General features: G+C 40.7%; 1 protein-coding gene across 2 annotated transcripts in view; it reads right to left on the bottom strand.

Annotated features, from left to right (window-relative positions):
* Positions 1-1209: 1209 nt before the first annotated feature.
* s1pr5b (sphingosine-1-phosphate receptor 5b) overlaps positions 1210-22841 on the bottom strand; it is a 59025-nt gene continuing 37393 nt past the window's right edge. The window contains exons 4-5 of one of the 2 annotated variants that reach the window (XM_058087547.1): positions 21500-21698; positions 1210-4304 (exon numbers count right to left, since the gene is read on the bottom strand). In XM_058087547.1, coding sequence (XP_057943530.1) covers positions 2890-4122 — 1233 coding nt within the window. In that variant the 5' untranslated portion in view covers positions 4123-4304; positions 21500-21698 and the 3' untranslated portion in view covers positions 1210-2889. Of the gene's footprint in view, positions 4308-5124; positions 5215-21499; positions 21699-22841 lie in introns of those variants that run through there. The other variant, XM_058087537.1, reaches the window with a different exon arrangement.

Genomic DNA, 22841 nt, shown 5'->3' on the forward strand with positions numbered 1-22841 from the left:
TACACCCTATTATAAATCCTAAAAGACTACAGATGGAAATGAGCTCAAACCCATGGGTTCTACACTGGTAATGTCCATTAACTAATGATAATAATAATAATTAAATTAAATTAAATTAAAATAAAATAAAATAAAATAAAATAAAATAAAATAAAATAAAATAAAATAAAATAAAATAAAATAAAATAAAATAAAATAAAATAAAATAAAATAAAATAAAATAAAATAAAATAAATTTCATAAATTTCAGCAATGTACTTATATAACCAGACAAGACATGAATAGGTCTTTTCTTTAAATTCCTGATTCAAGAAGAGGTACACGCACTCCAACTGATTCAGGCTGTGTTTAGTTCCTCTCAGATGATCCGGTTTCAGGCTTGGGTCACCCAGATGGGTCCTTACAAACACATCTGTCTTAAGTACATAAATCTAAGGCTGACCTAAGATAACTTTCTGTTATAAGTCACTACTCTTGAACATCCTCTTGTAGGAATGAAAGCAACAGTTGAGGAAAGGAAGGGAAACGCAGGTCAGGTAGAAAATCCCCTCCCTCGGTGCCCTCCTGCAAAAGACACTGGGTACTTCCATCATCTGGAACTATGCATTTGTTATAGTCTTTCTTGGATGGGCTCACTTAAGGACGCATGTGCATTATGCATTGTCATGCTGTTATGAAAGACAGTTTTTCTATGTAAATTGAAAGCAGTTATGTAGCGACAACATTGAAAAAGAATGTTTTATGATTGCAAACATAGCCGCCAGCAATCGTGTTTGCAATTCTATTTAGCATGTTAAGTGCATAGGCCACACGGCGGTTAGCAGTGGTTAGCAAGTTGGCCACAGTCAGAAGATCGGGAAGACCTGGGTTCAATTCTGCGTGTGGCGTTAGCATGTTCCCTCCGTGCATGCATGGGTTTTCTACTGGTACTCCTGTTTCCTCCCACATTCCAAAAACATGCATTTTAGGTTAATTAGAGACTCTAGATCGTCAGTAGGTATGAATGTGAGTGTGAATGGTTGTTTATCTATGTGTGAAATATTATTATTATTCTTTGTATTTAATCCATGAGTTATTTCACTGATATTGAAAACATGATAGTCGTGAGGCTGTACTGCAAGCTCCTCAGAACAGTGAGAAAAAAAACCAATGGCAGAGTCAAAAAGATAACTTTTAGCGTATTTATTGTGTTCTCCAGATAGTGCAGCGCAATGAAAAAGTGTACAAAGAATGTGAAAAGGTGCAAGAAAAATACAACCGCAAAGTATTAAAAAGATATATTTACAGTGGTGAAGCAACAGTACTTCATTTACTGTGTTTAAGGCTCAACACTACCTTTGTGTAGTACTGTTTAATGCGATTGAATGCACTTCCATCCTACTCCCACCCCGAATGTTTGAAAAAGGCCTCTTTATAACTCTTGGCCCCTCCCACCAGGGCAAAAAAAAAAAACAGATTACCAAAACACAATATTCTGCCGCAAACACAATTTAAAAACATTTAACAAAAATATATGTATAACTTGTCTTAATTGACTAAATCTTGACTAAAGAGGGTTTGTCTTACATTCGGGATGGTCTTGTTTGTGGTTCAATGTGGGAATTAAACAAAGTTATGGCATAAAACACGAGTTGCAGTTGAAGGTGAGGCATTGGTGAAGGCCCATTTTGATCTTTGTATGGCAGAAGTACAAAAAAAAAAAAAAATCCGAAATGTATGTAGGCCAATGCCCTTACCAGATGCGAGACAAGGGGGCTCACTTCCTCTCGGGCTTCTTCTTAAAATAAAAAAAAGGCTTCATGCACAATTTAAGACAAAGTCAAAATAAACCCAACTCCACAAAAAAGTTTTGTCCTTTATGAAAAAAACATGGTTAAAATAAAATTACAGACACTGTTACAAAATGTATATAACTTACTATACACACGTTACGAACACTCCTCAAATTAATTAAAGTACAAAAAAAATGTCCTGGAAGAGTCCAAAAAACATTTGTACAAAAATGTGACATCAAATGTGAGATAATAAAAAAATCTTTGAAGCCAATGGCAATGCTTCTTGTTGCTGTGACATTTAACACAAAAACACATTTTCCACTGGTCACACACCATAGCTGTCATTTTGCATCTGCCTCCCACAGAAGTGGTCTGTCTGTGCTTAGCTGTATGCAACCACAGCTCTTTCCTGTCGATGCCCCCCCACTGCATTGCTGCCACAGTGTAACAAAATCTATATCAAGTACACTATACATCACACCTCAGGCCTTCGATCCAGCGAAATCCATGTGTTTACAGATGTACAGCTCAAACAAGTGTGTATAGATTATTATTATTTTTTTCAACAAGAAACCACACAAAGAGAGTGTGAATGTGGTATTTACACTTATCGGTCATTGGTTTTTTTAATCAAAGTGTCCTTTCAGGCTTGGGTACAAACCACAGAACCACAAGAGTGCAAGCCATTTCAGTGCAAATCAGTTGATAAGAGCTGGCTTGTTCACATTTGATGAGTAGCCTTGAAATGGTTGTCTCAAACGTAACCACTCATGGCGTAGAGAAGCCTTTTGTTGACGTCTAACTGTAGCTTTGTATGGTGGTTGCTTACAGTTCATGTTGACCCTTTTCCACTGCACAGCAAACTGCAAAAACCCATGCCACCTTGAACGCATCAGTCAGAAGGGTCTCCTGCATGTATCTCTTATCACAGGAAGGAGCATGTTTTATCCAACAGGAGACTGAGGGCAGTAAGTGTAATACTGCAACGTCCACAGCATTGGTTATGTACTGGAAACAGTATGTTGGTCCCATGCAGTGGAAAAGAGGTAGTTGTCCTATAAAAAAAAAGAGTGCTACATGTCCTTTTGTTAAGTGCGACCCAAGCCGACAGTCTTTAGGGCTTAAAGAGTTTAGGATAAAGGGCCTTGATGGGAGATGGGGTTGTGACGCCATTCCCAGAAGAGATTGTCGTCTCTATCCCCCCTTCCAACTTCTGAGAGGCCACCTCCGTCTTGCTGAAGCTGCACTCCAGGAATGGCATGCCGATTTTCTTCACCTGGCCGTCTCTGGTCATGAGACATGGCCGACAGAGCAGCCTGAGAATGGCTCTTCTCATGTCCTTGCTGGTTAGGGTGTAAATGATGGGGTTGAGGAGCGAGTTGACCATAGCCACTCCAAGGAAGTAGTCAGCCTTGTAGAGGAGGTGGCAGCTGCGTGTCGGGCAGAAAAAATCCAGGAGAAGTAGAAGAAAAAGAGGGAGCCAACAGGCGATGAAGACACCCAGAACTATGGTGACCGTCTTGAGGAGGGCGATGTACTTCTGGGATTTCCTCGCTAAGCCTTTCCTCATGCTGCTGGACAAGCCAAGCCGCTGTCGTTGTGTATTGGTGCGGACGATGCGGAAAACCCGGGCGTACAGGACCACGATAGCGAGGAGAACGGCGCTGAAGACCGATATGCAGCACAGGATGTAGCTCTTGGCGTAAAGAGGAAGCACAGTGGAGCACTGGTCCAGTTTGTGGATGCAGTTCCATCCCAGGATTGGGAGGACGCCCAAGAAACCAGCGAGGGCCCAACTTGCACAAATCAACGCCAACATCCGTCCCCGCTTTGCACTGTGGTACGGCCTCATAGTCACCATAGTTACATGCCTTTCAATAGCGATCGCCAGGAGGCTAATGATGGAGGCAGCCAGCGTGATGAATACTCCTCCTTCTCGGAGGAACCACAGAAGCGGTGTTAGCTGCAAAGTCTTGGGCCCGGACATGATGATGTTTGCCATGTACGTAATCCCAGCCAGGAGATCAGACAGAGTCAGGTTTCCCAGGAGATAATACATAGGCAAGTGGAACTTCTTGTTCCTCCAGATAGCGAGAAGAACCACAGCGTTCTCCAGAATGATGAGCAGACACACCACTATAAAGGCAATGCCCTCTGGTCGGAGGCCGCCACGGTAGCGGTCTCCCTGCAGCTTCCCTGTGTAGTTATAATGCTCCACAATGACTGAGTTGTCCTGGTACTTCCAGAAGAACTGAAGATAACCATAAGAAGATGGTGGAGTTGAGGAGGGGAGCATTGTGAATGTTGTGGGGGGAGTTCCAACATGAGCAGAACTTGAAGCCTCCATGCTTTAATTGACTTTAATGGCTATAAAGTCATTTTAAGTGAGTTTGGCTGACAGCATGGAAACATCTGAAGTCTTTCAACACGCTGAATTAAATGGCCTTCATATATGGTAAGAATAAAAAAAAATCCAAGTTTTCAGTTTCACCAGAGGGGGGTACTGTTGAGCTCCTTGTGTCTTGGTCACTGCTGGGAGAAAAAAGGCAAACTTTGTTATCATTGGAGCAATTTTCAATAAAATGGTAAATTAATATATGGAAATAATATTAGAAACAAACAAAATACCAAAAAAAGAAGTAAATTCATAAGAAAAAACGCATATACATACCACCATGTCGTACTACTATATACAGTAAAATGGTTATTATTGTTGTTTGTGTCACCTTTCAGAGACATGTTACTTAAAGGAGAATCCCATCCTTCCTATTGTATCATTTTAGACATGTGCACCCAATTAATAAGAAAAACAGACGCATTTGACGACACCATTCTTATTGTATAAATAAGAAGCGCTTTTGAAGTCATACACACACTATAAATATGCTTTCACCATCAATGCCAGACACCATAAGTAAACCATTATCATGCATTTGTTGAAACTGGGCTTCAATTGTTCTAGCAGTAGAAGTAAAAGTCAAACAGCGGTTAATTATAGCCACATTCCTCTAAGATTGTCTTTTGTGTGATTTTCTTTGAGGCATATGTTAACATTTACTGTCTGGAATGTATATCACGCTTTGAATCTATTCTAAATGGAATTCACATACTCTTTTAAACATCATCAGCAGTAATATGCTTCATTGTTGAGTCACTTGTCACTGATACTGCACATATATTATCTGTGATTAGTTATAACAACAAATACATTTTTTCTTTTAGTATATTTTGGCATGGAGTCTTCTCGTACAAGTTCATTCAAACAAAAACAATCACAAGACTTCTGTCCTGTGACACAAAATGATGAATAAATGACATTAATATGACATTGCAAGAGAAAACAAAATACCTTTGTTGTTATCCTGAACTTGAGCAGCTTTTCAGAGAATAGAATCCAGCCTTGAGCACGCAGTGACTGAGTCAAAGTGACAAGGCAGTGTTATGGAAAGTAAGACCTCGGTTGAAACATGCATCACACTAAAGGGGCCGGTCTAGCCCAGATTCTCTTGCACGCTCTCTAACCGCTCTCTCACTTTCTCAGATCAGAGTGCATGAGGAACGGATAAAACAGTCAAAAATATCTTAAAAACCACGAAGGAATACCCGCATCAAAAGCCGTAGAACGGGGGGGTCTCCAACATTTTTTCTTGTGAGAGCTACTTTTGCAAAATGAAAATTTTAAAATACTAATTTAGTAGTCTATTTCAACATATACAAACCAAATATGATTTACCAGAACAAAATGCTGGTATTCACAACTCATAATTTGCATTTCAGAATACATTTCCTTCTCATAGTATTAAATGAAAGCCTACCTGACACCCAAAGGCAGCGCATTGGTGACCCCTGACCTACAATGATCATTCCAGTGTAGACTTCTTTCAGTCCTATCACAGTATCAAAATTGACCTCAATTCATTGATCATCGTAGCATCGTAGCTCCTTTTGTGTCTTTGAGACACTTTTGTGTCGCTAGAGCATCTCCCCAGGTCATTGGTGTATGTGAGTGACAGGAAGAAAAGCTCTAACTTGCTTGGTCAGAAGTCCATCGCCGCCACTTTGGTGTTGGTGTGCATGGATAAATCTTTCGACCCCAAATACAAGACAATAGTCTTTTCCAGAATATAATATATTTGTGTTAATATGGAATTATACAATATACAACTTAAAAAACGGCCAAAAATGTTAGGACAAATGGAAGCCAATCTAAGAAATGGGTGTGCCACTCTTCCCAAATTTTGTATGTGCCTGAATTTTGTCAACATGGTGTATGTGATGTATGTGAGTGACAGGAAGAAAAGCTCTAACTTGCTTGGTCAGAAGTCCATCGGCGCCATATTGGTGTTGGTGTGCATGGATAAATGCCAAATATAAGACAATAGTCTTTTCCAGAAAAAAAATTGTCTTGTATTTGTGTTAATATGGAATTATACAGTGATTAACTTGAAAAACGTCCAAAAATGTTAGGACAAATGGAAGCCAATCTAAGAAATGGGTGTGCCACTCTTCCCAAATTTTGTATGTGCCTGAATTTTGTCAATATGGTTTATGTGATGTATGTGAGTGACAGGAAGAAAAGCTCTAACTTGCTTGGTCAGAAGTCCATTGGTGCCACTTTGGTGTTGGCGTGCATGGATAAATCTTTCGATGCCAAATACAAGACAATAGTCTTTTCCAGAAAAAAAATCGGCTTATATTTGTGTTAATATGGAATTATACAGTGATTAACTTGAAAAACGTCCAGAAATGTTAGGACAAATGGAAGCCAATCTAAGAAATGGGTGTGCCACTCTTCCCAAATTTTGTATGTGCCTGAATTTTTGTCAATATGGTGTATGTGATGTATGTGAGTGACAGGAAGAAAAGCTCTAACTTGCTTGGTCAGAAGTCCATTGGCGCCACTTTGGTGTGGGTGTACATGGATAAATCTTCGATCCCAAATATAAGACAATAGTCTTTCCAGAAAAAAAATGGTCTTATATTTGTGTTAATATGGAATTATACAGTGATTAACTTGAAAAACGGCCAAGAATGTCAGGACAAATGGAAGCCAATCTAAGAAATGGGTGTGCCACTGTACCCAAATTCTGCATGTGACTGAATTTTGTCAACATGATTCAGGTAAAATTCTATGAACTAAAACATTAAAACACATCTTTACCATTTCTTAGGTACATACCCCTCTCTTCTGCAAAACTCACTGGAAAATCAATGGAGTAAACTTTGTAACAAAAAGCAACAAAAACAAAATCTCCTTGGCAGAGGTAACTATCGATGAACAGCCGCTCTGCTCTGATTACTGAGACACAACAGTTTTGTTTGTGTGTCAAAGTTCTCATGATGTCATCACAAGCTGAGTAAGCATGAAGTCTGTCCACATATAGCAGTAATCACCCCGTAAGCACCCTGGACTGGTGGCCAGCCAATCACAGGGCACATATAGACAAACAACCATTCACACTCACATTCATACCTATGGACAATTTGGAGTCGCCAATTAACCTAGCATGTTTTTGGAATGTGGGAGGAAACCGGAGTACCCGGAGAAAACCCACGCATGCACGGGGAGAACATGCAAACTCAACACAGGGTGGGTGGGATTGAACTCGGGTCTCCTAGCTGTGAGGTCTGCGCGCTAACCACTCGACCCCCGTGCAGCCCTGTATAAATACTTATTTATATATATTCCTAGGTGGATTCCCATGATTGATAGAGTGCTGAAGGCATCCTGATTCCCAGATGTCAGGAAGACATGCCTGAACACGCTCCTGCAGTTGCTGGTGGATCGCCTGCAGGGCCTGCACAATGTTTGACAAAGATGTGTTCAAACCACAAATAAAGCTTTCATTCGTTTGAGTGCTGCAAGGTACATGTTGAACTGTGCACCGTACAGACATACCTACTGTGTGAACATGCACCGGGACATTTAAATCATTGTTAATGGTGCCGTTACTTAAGTATGTAAAAGCTCCTCTCTTTTCCCAACCTCAGTGTTTTGACAGTTGGAGATCCTGCTCTTTATCCGGCTGCTCCCCTCAAATGCTTTATCCAGTCTGACTAATCAAACAAGAGGATTCCTGCTCATAAACCTATTATGTGTTGAAGGATCACCTGTCTGAACTATAGCAAAACTTCCTGTCATCACACAAATTAAAATTTTTCCCAGTGTGTGTGATGCGGTCAAGGGCCCAAGTTCTTGATAGTGTCAGATGATTGTGTCTGTTGGTGAATCAACACTCACTCAGCAGAGAGTACTAATGGAAAATATCAGGGGGGTCCCTCTTTCTTTTTTCATTCATTCATTTTCTACCGCTTATCCCCACAAGGGTCGCGAGCGGTCGCGGTGCTGGAGCCTATCCCAGCTGTCCTTGAGCAAGAGGCGGGGTACACCCTGGACTGGTCGCCAGCCAATCACAGGGCACATATAGACAAACAACCATTCACACTCACATTCATACCTATGGACAATTTGGAGTCCCCAATTAACCTAGCAAGTTTTTGGAATGTGGGAGGAAACCGGAGTACCCGGAGAAAACCCACGCATGCACGGGGAGAACATGCAAACTCCACACAGAGATGGCCAAGTGTGGAATTGAACTCGGGTTTGCGTGCTAACCACTCGACCACCGTGCAGCCCCTGTTTCTTTTGTATTGCATTAAGAAATAATGGCCAGTAGAAACTAGCTGCATTGTATCACACACCAAATTTGCAGTGGGTTTCGGCAGACATTCCCGTTTTTCCCTTTTAAACAACATTTATATTCGCCGGAAATTATGGTATTTCTTGATATTGCAGCCTGATTTTACCTTTGCTGTTGAAATACTGAACAAAATACATTTGGTGCGACGGGAGCATCGATAGTGATCAAACCAAACCAAAATCGCAAACACATATGCTGATTGTCGTAAATATGATGGTGGACTATAGTGTGCACCAGCAAGTGCACACGGTTTAGGGCTTCTGTGTACATAAGCACGCACAAACAACTATGTCCACATGACCACGCCCCTCTACACCCATGCAGAATAAACACAGTGGTCCTTGCCAAACTTATAACTTAATACTAATTCAATAGCATTTCTCACCTTCTTTATCATTGGCTCTGTTGTTTGTTATTGTAGCGTAACTGGTTAGTTAGTCAAAACCTACAGAGAGCTAAAATAAGCCCGATATCAGGCTGGATGTTATGCATAATGAAAATTCAACCTCCTTGTTTCAGTGTAGCTTTTAAGGCAAATTTGTCCTGAAAACTTCAGTAAAATTCCTACTTTTACAACCTGAAGTTCAGATTTTAAGGGACGGCTGCATTTGCATGCTAGTGCATCAAAAGCTTGTAAAGGTCTTGAAGTTTCTGGGGGAGAACACTTTTTTTTTTTTTAGTTTTTTTTAAATGTTAAATGTCTCCCAACACTCCTGTCTGGACGACTGCATGCATTCGGGGAGGAAGCCAGTCAGGAGGTCATTAGAGACTAATATCCTGTCGGGGGTGAACGCCGAGGCCTCACATCAAAGACTACACCAGGACGAGTAGTCTAACAGACGGCTAGAACTGTATGTAACCCTGTGCAGGGAGGACACGCTGCCCTCTTTTATCACTTCATATTCATATAATAATAACAATAATTATCACTACATTTTGGCGCAAATCAAAATATAATAGATCCAGGTTGTTGTTTTTTTGCATAAAATGTGAAAAAAACCTGAATTTGCCTTAATTTCCAACTGAATAATGTGTGTATCTTAATGACAAAGTTAATACATATGCTCTAAAAAAAAGAGTGCTAAGAATTTCTAACTGGATTGTTTTCTTACTTCTAGTTACAGATGCGCGGCACGGCGGTCGAGTGGTTTGCGCACAGACCTCACAGCGAGGAGACCAGGGTTCAATTCTGACCCTCGGCCATCTTTTCAGTTTGCATGTTCTCCCCGTGCATGCGTGGGTTTTCTCCGGGTACTCCGGTTTCCTCCCACGTTCCAAAAACATGCTAGGTTAATTGGCCACTCCAAATTGTCCATAGGTGTGAGTGTGAATGGTTGTTTGACTATATGTGCCCTGTGATTGGCTGGCGACCAGTCCAGGGTGTAACCCGCCTCTCACCAAAGACAGCTGGGATAGGCTCCAGCACCCCCGCGACCCTCGTGAGGAAAAAGCGGTAGAAAATGAATGAGTTACAAACGCCAGACAATAGGTCATTTGTTTGTCTTAGATTTGTATTAAAGTGGCATTTGCTTTCCGAAGGCCTGGTAAAACTAGCCCTTTGTGATGTCACAGAGAAGAGGACTTCCTTATAAGGGCGTGGTTGGAAGCCAGATAAATTCTCTGCCCTCCCGCAAGCTCCGTGTTTACTTGCTAGCAATGGTTCATAAGGGAAAGCCACATTTGTTTACAATTCCTAAAGACGCCACCATTGTGCATCCAACCACCAAATGGTTGGAGTTCCTGATTCCTACCAGCAAAAGAAATGCATTTTAATCTGTCAACGATATTTCACACTGGACTGTTTTGTGAACATGGGCCAGTATGCGGCTGGACAAGTCGACAAACTAGCTGAAGACCAACACCTTTCCAATGTTACTTGGTCGTGTGGAAAAGTCAGAAGATCAAGCATTAAGTACTAATTTATCAGTGTCCTAACTGTGTTTAGTCATGGAACAAAAGCGCTTGTCTGTGTAGCATTATATAGTGTGCATACAGGGAGTGGGGTTGATAATAGCCGTTTCCCACCACAATTAGTAGTTCCAACCGCTAAAATGCTAAAGCTACATACAATTGAGCGACATCTTAAAGTAAGCACAACATCCATGCAGGAATTGAATAAATGTAACAGTTACTGATTGTAAAAGTACCAGATGGAGGGGTAGGATTTAATAAGCTTTGCTTCTTCCTACTCCTTTTGGACATGTGGAACTGGGAACTGATTATGTGATGCATTCAATTGTAATCGGATGCATGTTCAAATGAAATAAAACCATTTCTATTACCATTACCGTTACCGTTACCATTACCATTACCATTACCATTACCATTACCATTACCATTACCATTACCATTACCATTACCATTACCAACATGCAAAGAAATATAGCTGAATAGGTGTAGATTCTGGAAGAAATAGAAAGCTTCCTGTGGTGGTTATTGTGTGTAGCTGCTCTATGGGAGTCCACAACTCAATACAAAGGGCGGAAATAACAGCAGTATACCAAGTCAAATGAGTCAGATGCACATGTTCAGCCTCAGAAGAGGTCTGCTGTATTATGCTGTGTAGGTTCACACCTTGCCTTCATTAATCCTCATGTGTATTTCTTTTCATGCTGTATTGTTTCCACATCAATTTAATGGAAACACACGACATGAACTCACACATCACTAGGATGCTGAGCCAGCTTCTCCTGCATGTGAACAAAACCTTGACCTTGATGGAGCAGCCATGGGTCCAACACGAACCGTTTATAGAGCTAAGGGTGTATATTTTTACTAAACACCACAGCCGCCATGCAGGATTTTAGCCCTGGTGTTAATATTTCCCTGATATTTGTCAGTGGGTGTGTAGTGAGGGGCGGATGTCAGGAGAACGTATATGCAGAGACCACCTACGGAGACGAGGTTGGAAATATAGCAGGTATTATTTCATAGCTTTGTCTGTTGCTTCTCAGACTTGCCTCAAGGCCCTAATTATCTGTCAGGCAAAAATACACTTTATGGCCATTATATCCTACAGGAAGTGAAAATTAAAGAAATTATGGAGTTTCTATTATAACCCAGCTTATCCTTATACAGTATGCGTTTGGAAGGCTTGGAGGTGAAGTTCTTGCACACCAAACATATCCAAACATGCTTCCCCAAATGTTCCCACAATGTTAGAAGAAGAAGAATGAAGATTCATGGGCCAACCTCTGAGTGAGTAAGATAAAATTACAGTATTATAAGTAATTATTTATTCACATTAATCATTTATATAATGTAGAGTGTGGTTATCTATACTGGGGTCTCTCCAGTCCTTCTCCTCGTGACGTAAACACTTGAGGCCCACCAGAGGTCCTCTCCAGGCTAATGCACTCTTACCGCCTGCTCCCTCTGGACTCCATCAGCACTCAATTGTCTGTCCAAGACTCTTGATAAGACCCTATCATCAATTGGCCCACTCGGTCTACCGTCTGTGGCGATAAGAAAACATTCCTCGCCATTTTTACTTGTTGCGCTTCATCTGGGGGTCTATTTTGTTTTTAGTATGTCCATGAATGTGGTTTGTACTTAGACACACTGGTGTCCACACTCATCGGGTGTTTAGATTGGGATTATGTATTGGAACACATTGCCTGGCATAGACACCAAGTTAGTGGCGGTACATGCCCCCACTGGGTCGTCCTGGCTAGCTGTTGGAGAACCGCATGCACATGGCACTGTATTAAGGCCGGCAAAATTATCAAGTCCATTTTCATTTGTTTTGTGATTAATTAATCAATACATTAGCGGCAAAGGTTGAGTGCCCATGAGACATTTTTTTTCTGATCGAGAGGTTTTAATAATAATAATAATACATTTTATTTGTATAGCGCTTTTCAGAGTACTCAAAGATGCTTTACAGTAGAGAAAAAAGGAATAAAAATGGAGTAGAGTAAAACCAGAGTAAACGATGCATTAAAATACAATATTCAAACATTCATTCAGAGCTAAAACAAGGCTAAAAGCGGGGCGGCGCGCAGCAGTCAGGTATAAAACGTTAGACATTAAAAACGGATTTAAACAGTTTTGATTTGTTTTTTGAAGGTGGGAAGGTCGGGGCAAGCACGGAGTGAACGGGGCAAAGAGTTCCAGAAGGTGGGGGCAGCGATGGCAAAGACTCCCCCTTTTGTCACCCCTAATTTCTATACATTTTGAATTTTTTTTCTACATATAAAACTATAATTTTAAAATTTAACGAAAAACAAGGTTTCTGTTAAACATTTTCATTTTTCTGGAATAGATAAATTTAATTAAATATTTGCATTATTTTTAATGGTAAAAACTGATTTGGTTAATGTATGTTTTGGTTAGAGTTGGACTTTCTGGAACGAATTAAAGATACTAGCCAAAGCTCTTTTGGGCGAGTAAGATATGTTTTCTAAAAAATTATCGAAAACATTAAAATAACACAAAAACAAAAATAATATAATCATTTTAAGAATGTATAGTACTGCGACCAGTACCTTAACTAAAAACACTAAACAATGGGATTTGTTAATCTAAATATGAAAACTCAGAAAAAAGTACTGTTCCAAAAAGTAGGGATGGTGTAAACGAAGCTTAAATGTACAGCAACATTGTCTCAATTGACAAAATCACGGTATTGTTTGTAATGCCGTCTTTCCCACAGATTCCACAACATAGCCTCATCCGAGCCTTAACTGAATTGGCATTGAATGAATGAGAAATAAGATATAGCAGTGGTCTAAGAATTAAACCCGGGATAACTTAAAAACACAACCTCATGATATGGCTCTTCCATATCATGAAGAACAAAACTACAACATTTAAACATGCTATTCTGAAAAGTTGCAAATAGTAGTCTAGATCCCCTTTAAGAGACCCCCATGACATCATGGATGAATACAACAGGATCCATATCCCTTCCATGATGTACTACTTTATACATCACTTCACAAGAATACAGTTGTGAGTTCATTGTTGTGTTGACTCCTTAAGGGGCCGTTAGCTAGCGGAGATCAGAGTCACGTTAATATGGAATGGAATACCACAGGCGAACACGACCAGCATTAACCAAGCCCAGATGAGAAGATGGGTCTGTAGAAACCACATTGCCTGACTGAGAAGAAACCTCTGGCAACAAAATAGAAAAATCTCAATGTCAGACTGAGAAATAATTATTCAACATTTTCCCTTTGGGACAAAATAGCGAGTTTTCCACTGATTCTCAAGGCTCGGTTATTATCTTCATTTTGCATACAGAATGTAACGTTACACCGGTACTAATACGCATTGCTGACAAGAAAAGCCGTTAGCGTCCCATATTGACTGATATCAGTTACAATAAATGGTGGCAACTTAGCTGGGAATGGAAAAGCTGCAACATATGTTTGCTAAGCCTTGAGCATGTAATCAACAAGTCCTGGTCAGAGGACCTCTGTGACCTTCAGCAACCAGGACATACGTAGTAACTACATACATTAATCATGCATGCAGAGGTTGCAAGGAAGTGTGACTATTTAAGAAGGGGAACCAGAGGTTGTGTTCCAACTATCATGAAATCACACTCTTCAGCCTCCCTGGTAAGGTCGATTCAGGGGTCCTGGAGAGGAGGATCTGCCAGATAGTTGAATGTCAGATTCAGGAGGAGCAGTGTGATTTTTGTCCCGGTTGCAGAACCATGGACCAGCTCTACACTCTCGGCAGGGTCCTTGAGTTTGCCCAAGCAGTCTACATGTGTTTTGTGGACTTGGAGAAGGCATTCGACCATGTTCCCAGAGGAGTTCTACGGTACTCTGTGAGTATATGGTGCAGGACCAGCTAATTCAGGCTTCTCGTTCCCTGTATGACCAATGTCAGAACTTGCTTTGCATTGCCGGCAATAAGTCGGACCTGAGGGTTGGACTACACCAGGGTTGCCCTTTGTCACCGATTCTGTTCATTATTTTATGGACTGAATTTTAAGACATTGAGGGGCTCCGGTTTGGTGGCTGCAGGATTGGGTCTCTGCTTTTTGCAGATGGTTTTGCTGGCTTCATCAAACTGAGAACTTCAACTCTCACTGGATCTGTTCGCAACTGAGGGTGAAGCGGTCGGAGTGAGAATCAGCACCTCCATGTCAGAGTACATGGCTCTCACCTGGAAAAGGGTGGAGTGCCATCTACCTGATGGGGATGAGATCCTGTCACAAGTTGAGTTTAAGTTCCTCAGGGTCTTGTGAAACACCACATTGATAAGCGAATTAATGCAGCATCTGCAGTGATGGAGACTCTACATCGGACCATAGTGGTGAAGAGAGAGCTGGGACCGAAAGGCTCAGTCGATACATGTTCCTACCCTCACCTATGATCATGAGGGTTGGGTGGGGGCCGAAAGAACAAGATCGTGGGTATAGCAGCTAAAATGACTTTAGCTGGGCTCTCTTAAAGATAAGGTAAGCACTGTCATCTAGGAGAAACTCAGAGTAGAACCGAAACTCCACCATATTGAAAAAAGCCCGATGAGGTGGATTCTCTAAATGCGGATAAGTAGCGGTTCCTCCGGGCATTTCCAACCGCTAAAAGAAAGACAGAGGACGATGAAGACTGTTGGAGAGACTATGTTTCCCAACTGGCTTGGGAATGCCCCGGGATCCACCGGATGAGGTGGCCAGGGAAAGGGAAGTCTGGGCCATCCTATTGGGACCCAACCTTGGGTAAGAGGTAGAAGATGGATGGATGAATGGATGGATGGATGTGTCACGATTGGGCTTCACCCCCTTGTGACAGCCATCTTAGTTTTCCTCTTTTCCTCTGTTTGTCGTTCATGCCCTTATTTTGTATTCACTTCCTCTGTTGCTCTGTTCTGTTTTCCGTTGCTTTCAATTATCTTCCGCACTTGTTTCCCATTATTTGTGTTGATCCTGGGGTCGAACCGCAAAGCTCTCAAGCCCGAACGTGACAGGATGGTTGAACTCCATTGTTATCAAAGTTTGCAGTGACATTGTATTTGTGCATTTAAATCAAATATTTATTCATGGACACCTTGTTTTTATTTAAGTACATGTACTTAAATAACTAGTACTAGCGATTGGAGCTGCACGGCGGTCTCGTGGTTAGCGCGCAGAGCTAGGAGACCCGAGTTCAATGGCCATGTGGAGTTTGCATGCGTGGGTTTTCTCCGGGTACTCCAGTTTCCTCCCACATTCCAAAAACATGCTAGGTTAATTGGCAACTCCAAATTGTCCATAGGTATGAATGTGAGTGTGAATGGTTGTTTGTCTATATGTGCCCTGTGATTGGCTGGCCACCAGTCCAGGCTCCAGCACCCCACGACCCTCGTGAGGATAAGCGGTAGAAAATGAATGAAATATTTACCATTTTCATTGTTATTTTTTTAGATTGGTTATTCATGTCCTTGATCAATACAGCTGGTATAGGTGCAGATTCTGAGAGATCTAGAAAGTTTTCTGTGTGAGCTATTGCACTGCATGGATTTGTTTGTCTATATGTGCCCTGTGATTGGCTGGCAACCAGTCCAGGGTTTACCCCGCCTCTCGCCCGAACTTAGCTGGGATAGGCTCCAGCACCCCCCGCAACCGTTGTGAGGATAAGCGGTAGAAAATGAATGAATGAATGAATGTGCACTTAAAATAAGCAATTGGTCTATGTAGGAAACACTACTGCTTCCTCTGAAGCAGAAAGTGATGATAGTAACCTTCTCTTGAGAGTACAGCTGGATGAACAAACATTTCTATGAAGGCAAATCATGGAAATATTTACATTTCATCAACACTGACGAATTCATCTCTGAGCATAGTTGTGAGACAACAGCATGTCCACTCGACAAACAGACCTCAGCCATTACAAGCTGTTAACATCCGTCTATTGCAATAGTGATGTATTCCCAACCACAGTTCCTTTGGATGTGTCCAAGAGGGAATGTCCGATGACCGTTGATGCAAACAAACTTCCTCTTAAGGTATTTTAAATCACCAAAGATGTCTCCCATGCCTCTCTGGAGACACAACGCACATCTCATCATCTCCTGTGTTGTATCCTGTGAGGCTTTTTGACTGCCACGCCGCACATCTGGAGCCAGTCAATCTACTGCTGGCTACTAATGGAACATGTGAACATGTTCTAAGCAGCAGCTGCTATTGGCTCAGTGACACATCTTTGGCAGGACAGCACCAACGTGCCAACACTTCACACATTCTGATTTCATTGTGTAAATTGATGTTAATGGGTGACTTCAGAGGCGAGCCGACTATTGCAACAGAGCAAAACAACTGGTCACATGTGAAAACAAAGAATGGGACACCGGGAGCCACAGCTTGGGTGTGGGTAGGGAAATCGAGAGCGAAAGTTGAGGGGGTGGATATGCAAAGAATGAAAGCAAACTGGCAGGAATCAGCATGAGGAGCTAAAGGTCAAAACTCAACAGATACTTTCTTCCCTGGGAATTTCTTTTCTGGCCTGAGGCAGTGGTATTGCCTGTCTTAAACATACCTAAACTTATGCAAATAGACAAGCTTGTAGTGGGGCAAAGGTAGGAAATAAGAAACCTTTCCTGTAGAAACATGACGGGTCACCCACAGTGAGCGGATATCTTTCAAAACCACTTAGGAGGTATTGGAAAATCACATCTGCAATTAGAAAGAAGCCGAAACAATAAATCACCCAATTGGAATAATACACAAATATAATTGGTCTTCCTTGTTGCGCTGGAAGAGCAATAGTGAGGAGTTGAATATGGTAGTCATATGGCAGTTTTTATGTTTTATGTTTACAGGTGGGGCTGCACGGCGGTCGAGTGGTTAGCATGCAGACCTCACAGCTAGGAGACCCACCTTCCACCTTCGGCCATCTCTGTGTGGAATTTACATGTTTTCCCCGTGCATGCGTGGGTTTTCTCCGGGTACTCCGGTTTCCTCCCACATTCCAAAAACATGCTAGGTTAATTGGTGACTCCAAATTGTCCATAGGTATGAATGTGAGTGTGAATGGTTGTTTGTGCCCTGTGATTGGCTGGCGACCAGTCCAGGGTGTACCCCTTCTCTCGTCCGAAGACAGCTGGGATAGGCTCCTGCAACCCTCGTGAGGATAAGCACTAGAAAATTAATGAATGAATGAATGAATGAATGAATGTTTCAAGTATTAAAAACCTGTGGAAAAGACAGGAAGCAGAACTGGAGGTAGCGGAGATGCGGATGCTGAGGTTCTCATTGGGAGTGACCAGGATGGATAGGATCAGGAACGAGTACATCAGAGACATTACATGTTAGAGGCCTTGGAGATAAAGTCAGAGAAGCCAGACTCTCGACCATCGTGAGGAAAAGCAGTAGAAAATGAATGAATGAATGAATATTTACAGTTCCGTATTGCCTATGATGAATTTTTTTAATGGAAAGAAATATCCCATTCGAGTATAAAGTAACATTTGGAGAATGTACGTCCTTAATCTCCAAAATCTTAGCTAGCCAAGAGTCAGTTTTTGTCCAGGAAAGTGTGCGCTATGCTAGAAAAAAATCTAACCACATCCTAAAATATTATTCTTCCTTCTCATTTGACATATATGAGATACAAAACTCACAGTATTTCCTTTCATCATTTTTGTGGCAGGAGAGCCTGAATAGGAATTGTACCCTCTGTTTATTTTGGCCCTTTTTCTGGCTATTATCCTCATCTGTAAAATACCAAAAACTCCAGAGAGAAAAACAAAGCAAACTCTTGGACATGTTGTAGAGAGGATATGTGCATGGTAAACACAATATTACCTTAGCATTACCCTACCTTGCCAGCCATGGATGAAGAGTGAAAATTTTCTCCTCTCATTCTGTGTGGTAGTGGTAAATTTGAGTTTTTTTTTCTTTGTCCTTTGCACACTCCAAATGTTATGTTTTGAAGAAATAAATTCAAGGCTAACTGGTTATCTCGCTAGCTTACTAGCTAGCGGCCGTTGAGAATCCTTGTATCGTAATAGTTGTGAAATCCAGTGTAAAAAAAAAAACAAATACAAGGAGTGAAATGGTAACGAAAGGAGTGTTATTTCAACTTAATCCCCGACATCACTTCCTGTACACCCCACACTCAGCTCCTAGCTTGGTAGCTAGCAGCCATCTAGAGTCCCTGTAGCGTAATAGTTGTGAAATCCAGTGTAAAAAAAATGAATGCTAGGAGTGTAATGGCAACGAAAGGAGTGTTATTTCAACTTAATCCCCGACATCACTTCCTGTCCACCCCACACTCAGCTCCACCCATGTCAGCAACATATTTACAGCAACACACGCGAGCACTCATCATATTTTATTTCTTAAATGGATTACTTCTATCTTATTATGTCTACTATATTGAGTAATATGACTGTTAATGTGACTATAGGGGTGTTACTTCATGTGTAGAGGGCTCTAATAATGTTAAAAACTATTTGGAAGGTTGAACAGATTTACAAAAATGAATACTAGGAGTGTAATGGTAACAAAAGGAGTGTTATTTCAACTTAATCCCCGACATCACTTCCTGTCCAACCCCACACTCAGCTCCACTCATGTTGGGGACATATTTACAGCAACACACGTAAGCCCTAGTCATATTTTATTTCTTAAATGGATTACTTGTATCTTATTATGTCTACTATATTGAGTAATACAACAGTTAATGTGACTATAGGGGTGTTACTTCATCTCTAGAGGGCTCTAATAATGTTAAAAACTATTTGGAAGGTCTTGAACAGATTTTCTATGTTGTAACTACAAAAATATTCACTTTTTGAATAAGGAATTCTACTTTGCAGATGTGAATTTGTCATGTTGGATCTGGAACAAATTATAAGACTAAATACTAAGTACTAAGAGCACTTTTAAACTCCATTCTAACATTAAGTCTAGATTTTGACCAACACAGTACTGTGTCAGCTCTGAGACTTAAAAGTGCAATACATGTGACCTTAATGAATGAATGAGTGAATGAATGAGCAAGATCTCATCCATATGGGGGGCAATGAGTGAAAATAAACAATTTCCTCAAGAACAGGTCTTGGAGATTATAAGACAGAATGTGAAGGTCGAGAAAGGAAAGGAAAAAGCGGAAGTACCGAAGAGTCAATAAACAGCCAAAGCTAATGAGAGCTAATTCACTTGGAGAAGAATTCCCCATCCAAACACATGCCACCCTATTTCCACCCTCTAAAGTCCCTAGGCCTCCCTCAGTCGATAAGCATCAAGAACACGTATACATACCAAACCAGCTGCAAAGGCCGTCATGAACATGCTGATTTATGGCCGTGCCTCAAACTCCTCAAACTTCAACCAGGGACTTCTCTGACTGCTTGTGTCTTTCCAAGGTCATTAAACACATCATTGTCAAAGATGCACCGACACTCTTTCACAGGATTTCACGTTTTCCTGTCCAATCGATGGGAGCAGATGTGCACGAGCAGATGTTTCACGTCTCGTGTTTTATGTGGGCAGGATTTAGAGAGTGAAGACAGTTGGGAGGAAAGAAAAAGAAAAAGAGATGTTTTATCTCTTAAGTGTAAACGACTTGAAAGTACAATTCCTTTTCAGGAACACAGAATGTACTGAGTAAACGTTGACATATAACTCATCTCAATGGCCGCGGCATACATTTTTAGAGGCACTGTGCAGCTTTTCAACACCTGGAGAATCAAACCTGTGGGTTTTTGGTCAGTGGCTTTTTTGCAGCATTCACTTCATGTGTTTGCTAAACTTGAAACTTTGTGGCGGAACGGGGACCAAAGCAGTAGCTCTGGTCCACATCCAGATAGTCCGTGTTAAATGTATGCAGGCTTTTTCCTGATGTATTTTATTTATCCAAATTCATTCATTTTCTACCGCTTATCCTCACAAGGGTTGCGGGGGGTGCTGGAGCCTATCCCAGCTGTCTTCGGGCAAGAGGCGGGGTACACCCTGGACTGGTGGCCAGCCAATCACAGGGCACATATAGACAAACAACCATTCACACTCACATTCATACCTATGGACAATTTGGAGTCACCAATTAACCTAGCATGTTTTTGGAATGTGGGAAAAAAACAGAGTACCCGGAGAAAACCCACGCATGCACGGGGAGAACATGCAAACTCCACACAGAGATGGCCGAGGGTGGAATTGAACACGGGTCTCCTTGCTGTGAGGTCTTCGTGCTAACCACTCGACCACCGTGCAGCCCTTATCCAAATTCATTTTTCTTATTTATTTCATAGGAAAATGTTTCCTGCTTTGTTTGTCTTACATTTTGTATTATTTTATTGCATTTTTGTGATTTTTATTATTTGATTGACATTTCTTATTTATTCATTATCTTTATTTTATATGTTCCTTTCAATTTACTTAAATTTACTTAATTTAATTTAATTTAATTTAATTTAATTTAATTTAATTTAATTTAATTTAATTTAATTTAATTTAATTTAATTTATTAATTCTTCTTTTTCTTACACTAACCCCTGGTAGTGACCACTTTCCAGCATTATTTCCACAATGGACATGATGATTTTACCTACATTATTTTACTGTCAAGTCAAGTATCCGTTCCTCTCTGTGCAGTTTTGTACCCCCAAATTGCTTTTGGCAATCTCTCCATTTATAGGTGGAAAGGTCCTGGATGACATTTCCCAGTGGGACAGTCAGAGGTACATCGGGAAGCTTGTGAAATCCGTTTCCCAATGGCTCGTTTCAGCTCGGTCCCTTTCAATCCACATATTAAACATACAAACAAAAAGGCATCACAGTGGCTGCAGTGTTAAAGTAAAAAATAGCTGACGGCCATTGCACCAAACTCCAGCAGTTAGTTCGCCATTAGGTGGCCTTCAGGGACTCATTTGGCAGCAGTAGGCAGCCCAGTCGCTCATATAATTGAGCTTCCGTAAACAAGGAAGTCTGTTAGTGTTGAGGAAAGATAAAATACCTCTTTCAAAGGGATTCTAACACAACAACACTGAGCTAAGATTTCGATTTTGAGCTATTGCAACACTGCAAACAAATGAAATACATAGTACATTTCTAATTTGGTATGGGTATTTTTGCATATTTGTTACCTTCTTGGAGTTCAACATGAAGCTCAGTGGTTTGGCCCAAACCATGCCAGACTTGGCAAAGTCTTTGTGGGAATGACGTGTAATCTCATCAGTGCCGGTATGTTTTGTTAACCTCTGCGGGCCTCAGGGGCCGCAGCTTGCCTGATTGGAGGCGTCTCAGCTGAGTTCCGACGACATCTTCGGTTGCAGCTGCATTTTACTGCGAAAAAAAAAAAACGTAACAACTGTGAGATTTATTGGTTAGGACAGACATCTCCAAGTAATGTGATCTCTTGAGCAGTTGTGGCGATCGCAATTATTTCGGAACAGTTTAATCAAAACCCAAATACGCGATAGGAGCACTGAAAAGACAGAAAAAGTTTAGAATAAGATAAGATAAGATATGCCTTTATTCGTCCCTCAGTGGGGAAAGTTGCATTGCACAGCAGCAAGAAAACAGAATCAGTTAAATATAATATAATATAATATAATATAATATAATATAATATAATATAATATAATATAATATAATATAATATAATATAATATAATATAATATAATATAATATAATATAATATAATATAATATAATATAATATAATATAATATAATATAATATAATATAATATAATATAATATAATATAATATAACATAATATAACATAATATAACATAACATAACATAATAATGTGAATTAAGTCATATTAACTACTACTACTAAAAAAGAAAAAAAGTTTTACAATTACAATATTTTTTTTTCACAAGAATTAAATTGTACTATTACCTCATCCATCCTCCCATTTTCTTTAAAATCATAAAATTAGAAGAAAGTTACCGAATCACAGGAATTTGTTTTTTTTTTATCAGGATTAATTTGTAATATGGCCCAAAAAGAAAGTTTTAATCTTTGAAGATAAAGCTAATCTTTCTGAGAGTAAAGTCTAAATATGATGACAGAAAAACAGTCATTCATTCATTTTCTACCGCTTATCCTCACGAGAGCCTATCCCAGCTGTCTTCGGCCGAGAGGCGGGGTACACCCTGGACTGGTGGCCAGCCAATCACAGGGCACATATAGACAAACAACCATTCACACTCACATTCATACCTATGGACAATTTGGAGTCGCTAATTAACCTAGCATGTTTTTGGAATGTGGGAGGAAACCGGAGTACCCGGAGAAAACCCACGCATGCACAGGAGAGAACATGCAAACTCCACACAGAGATGGCCGAGGGTGGAATTGAACTTGGGTCTCCGAGCTCGAAGAAGTAGTCATTGTATGAAATATAGCGTTTATATAACGTTTAGCAAAGGCAAGTCCAAACAAAATCCTTTCCTCTTTTGAGTGTAGCTCATACT

The sequence above is a fragment of the Doryrhamphus excisus genome, chromosome 1 (genome assembly GCF_030265055.1).
Source record: "Doryrhamphus excisus isolate RoL2022-K1 chromosome 1, RoL_Dexc_1.0, whole genome shotgun sequence".
Taxonomy (NCBI): Eukaryota; Metazoa; Chordata; class Actinopteri; order Syngnathiformes; family Syngnathidae; genus Doryrhamphus; species Doryrhamphus excisus.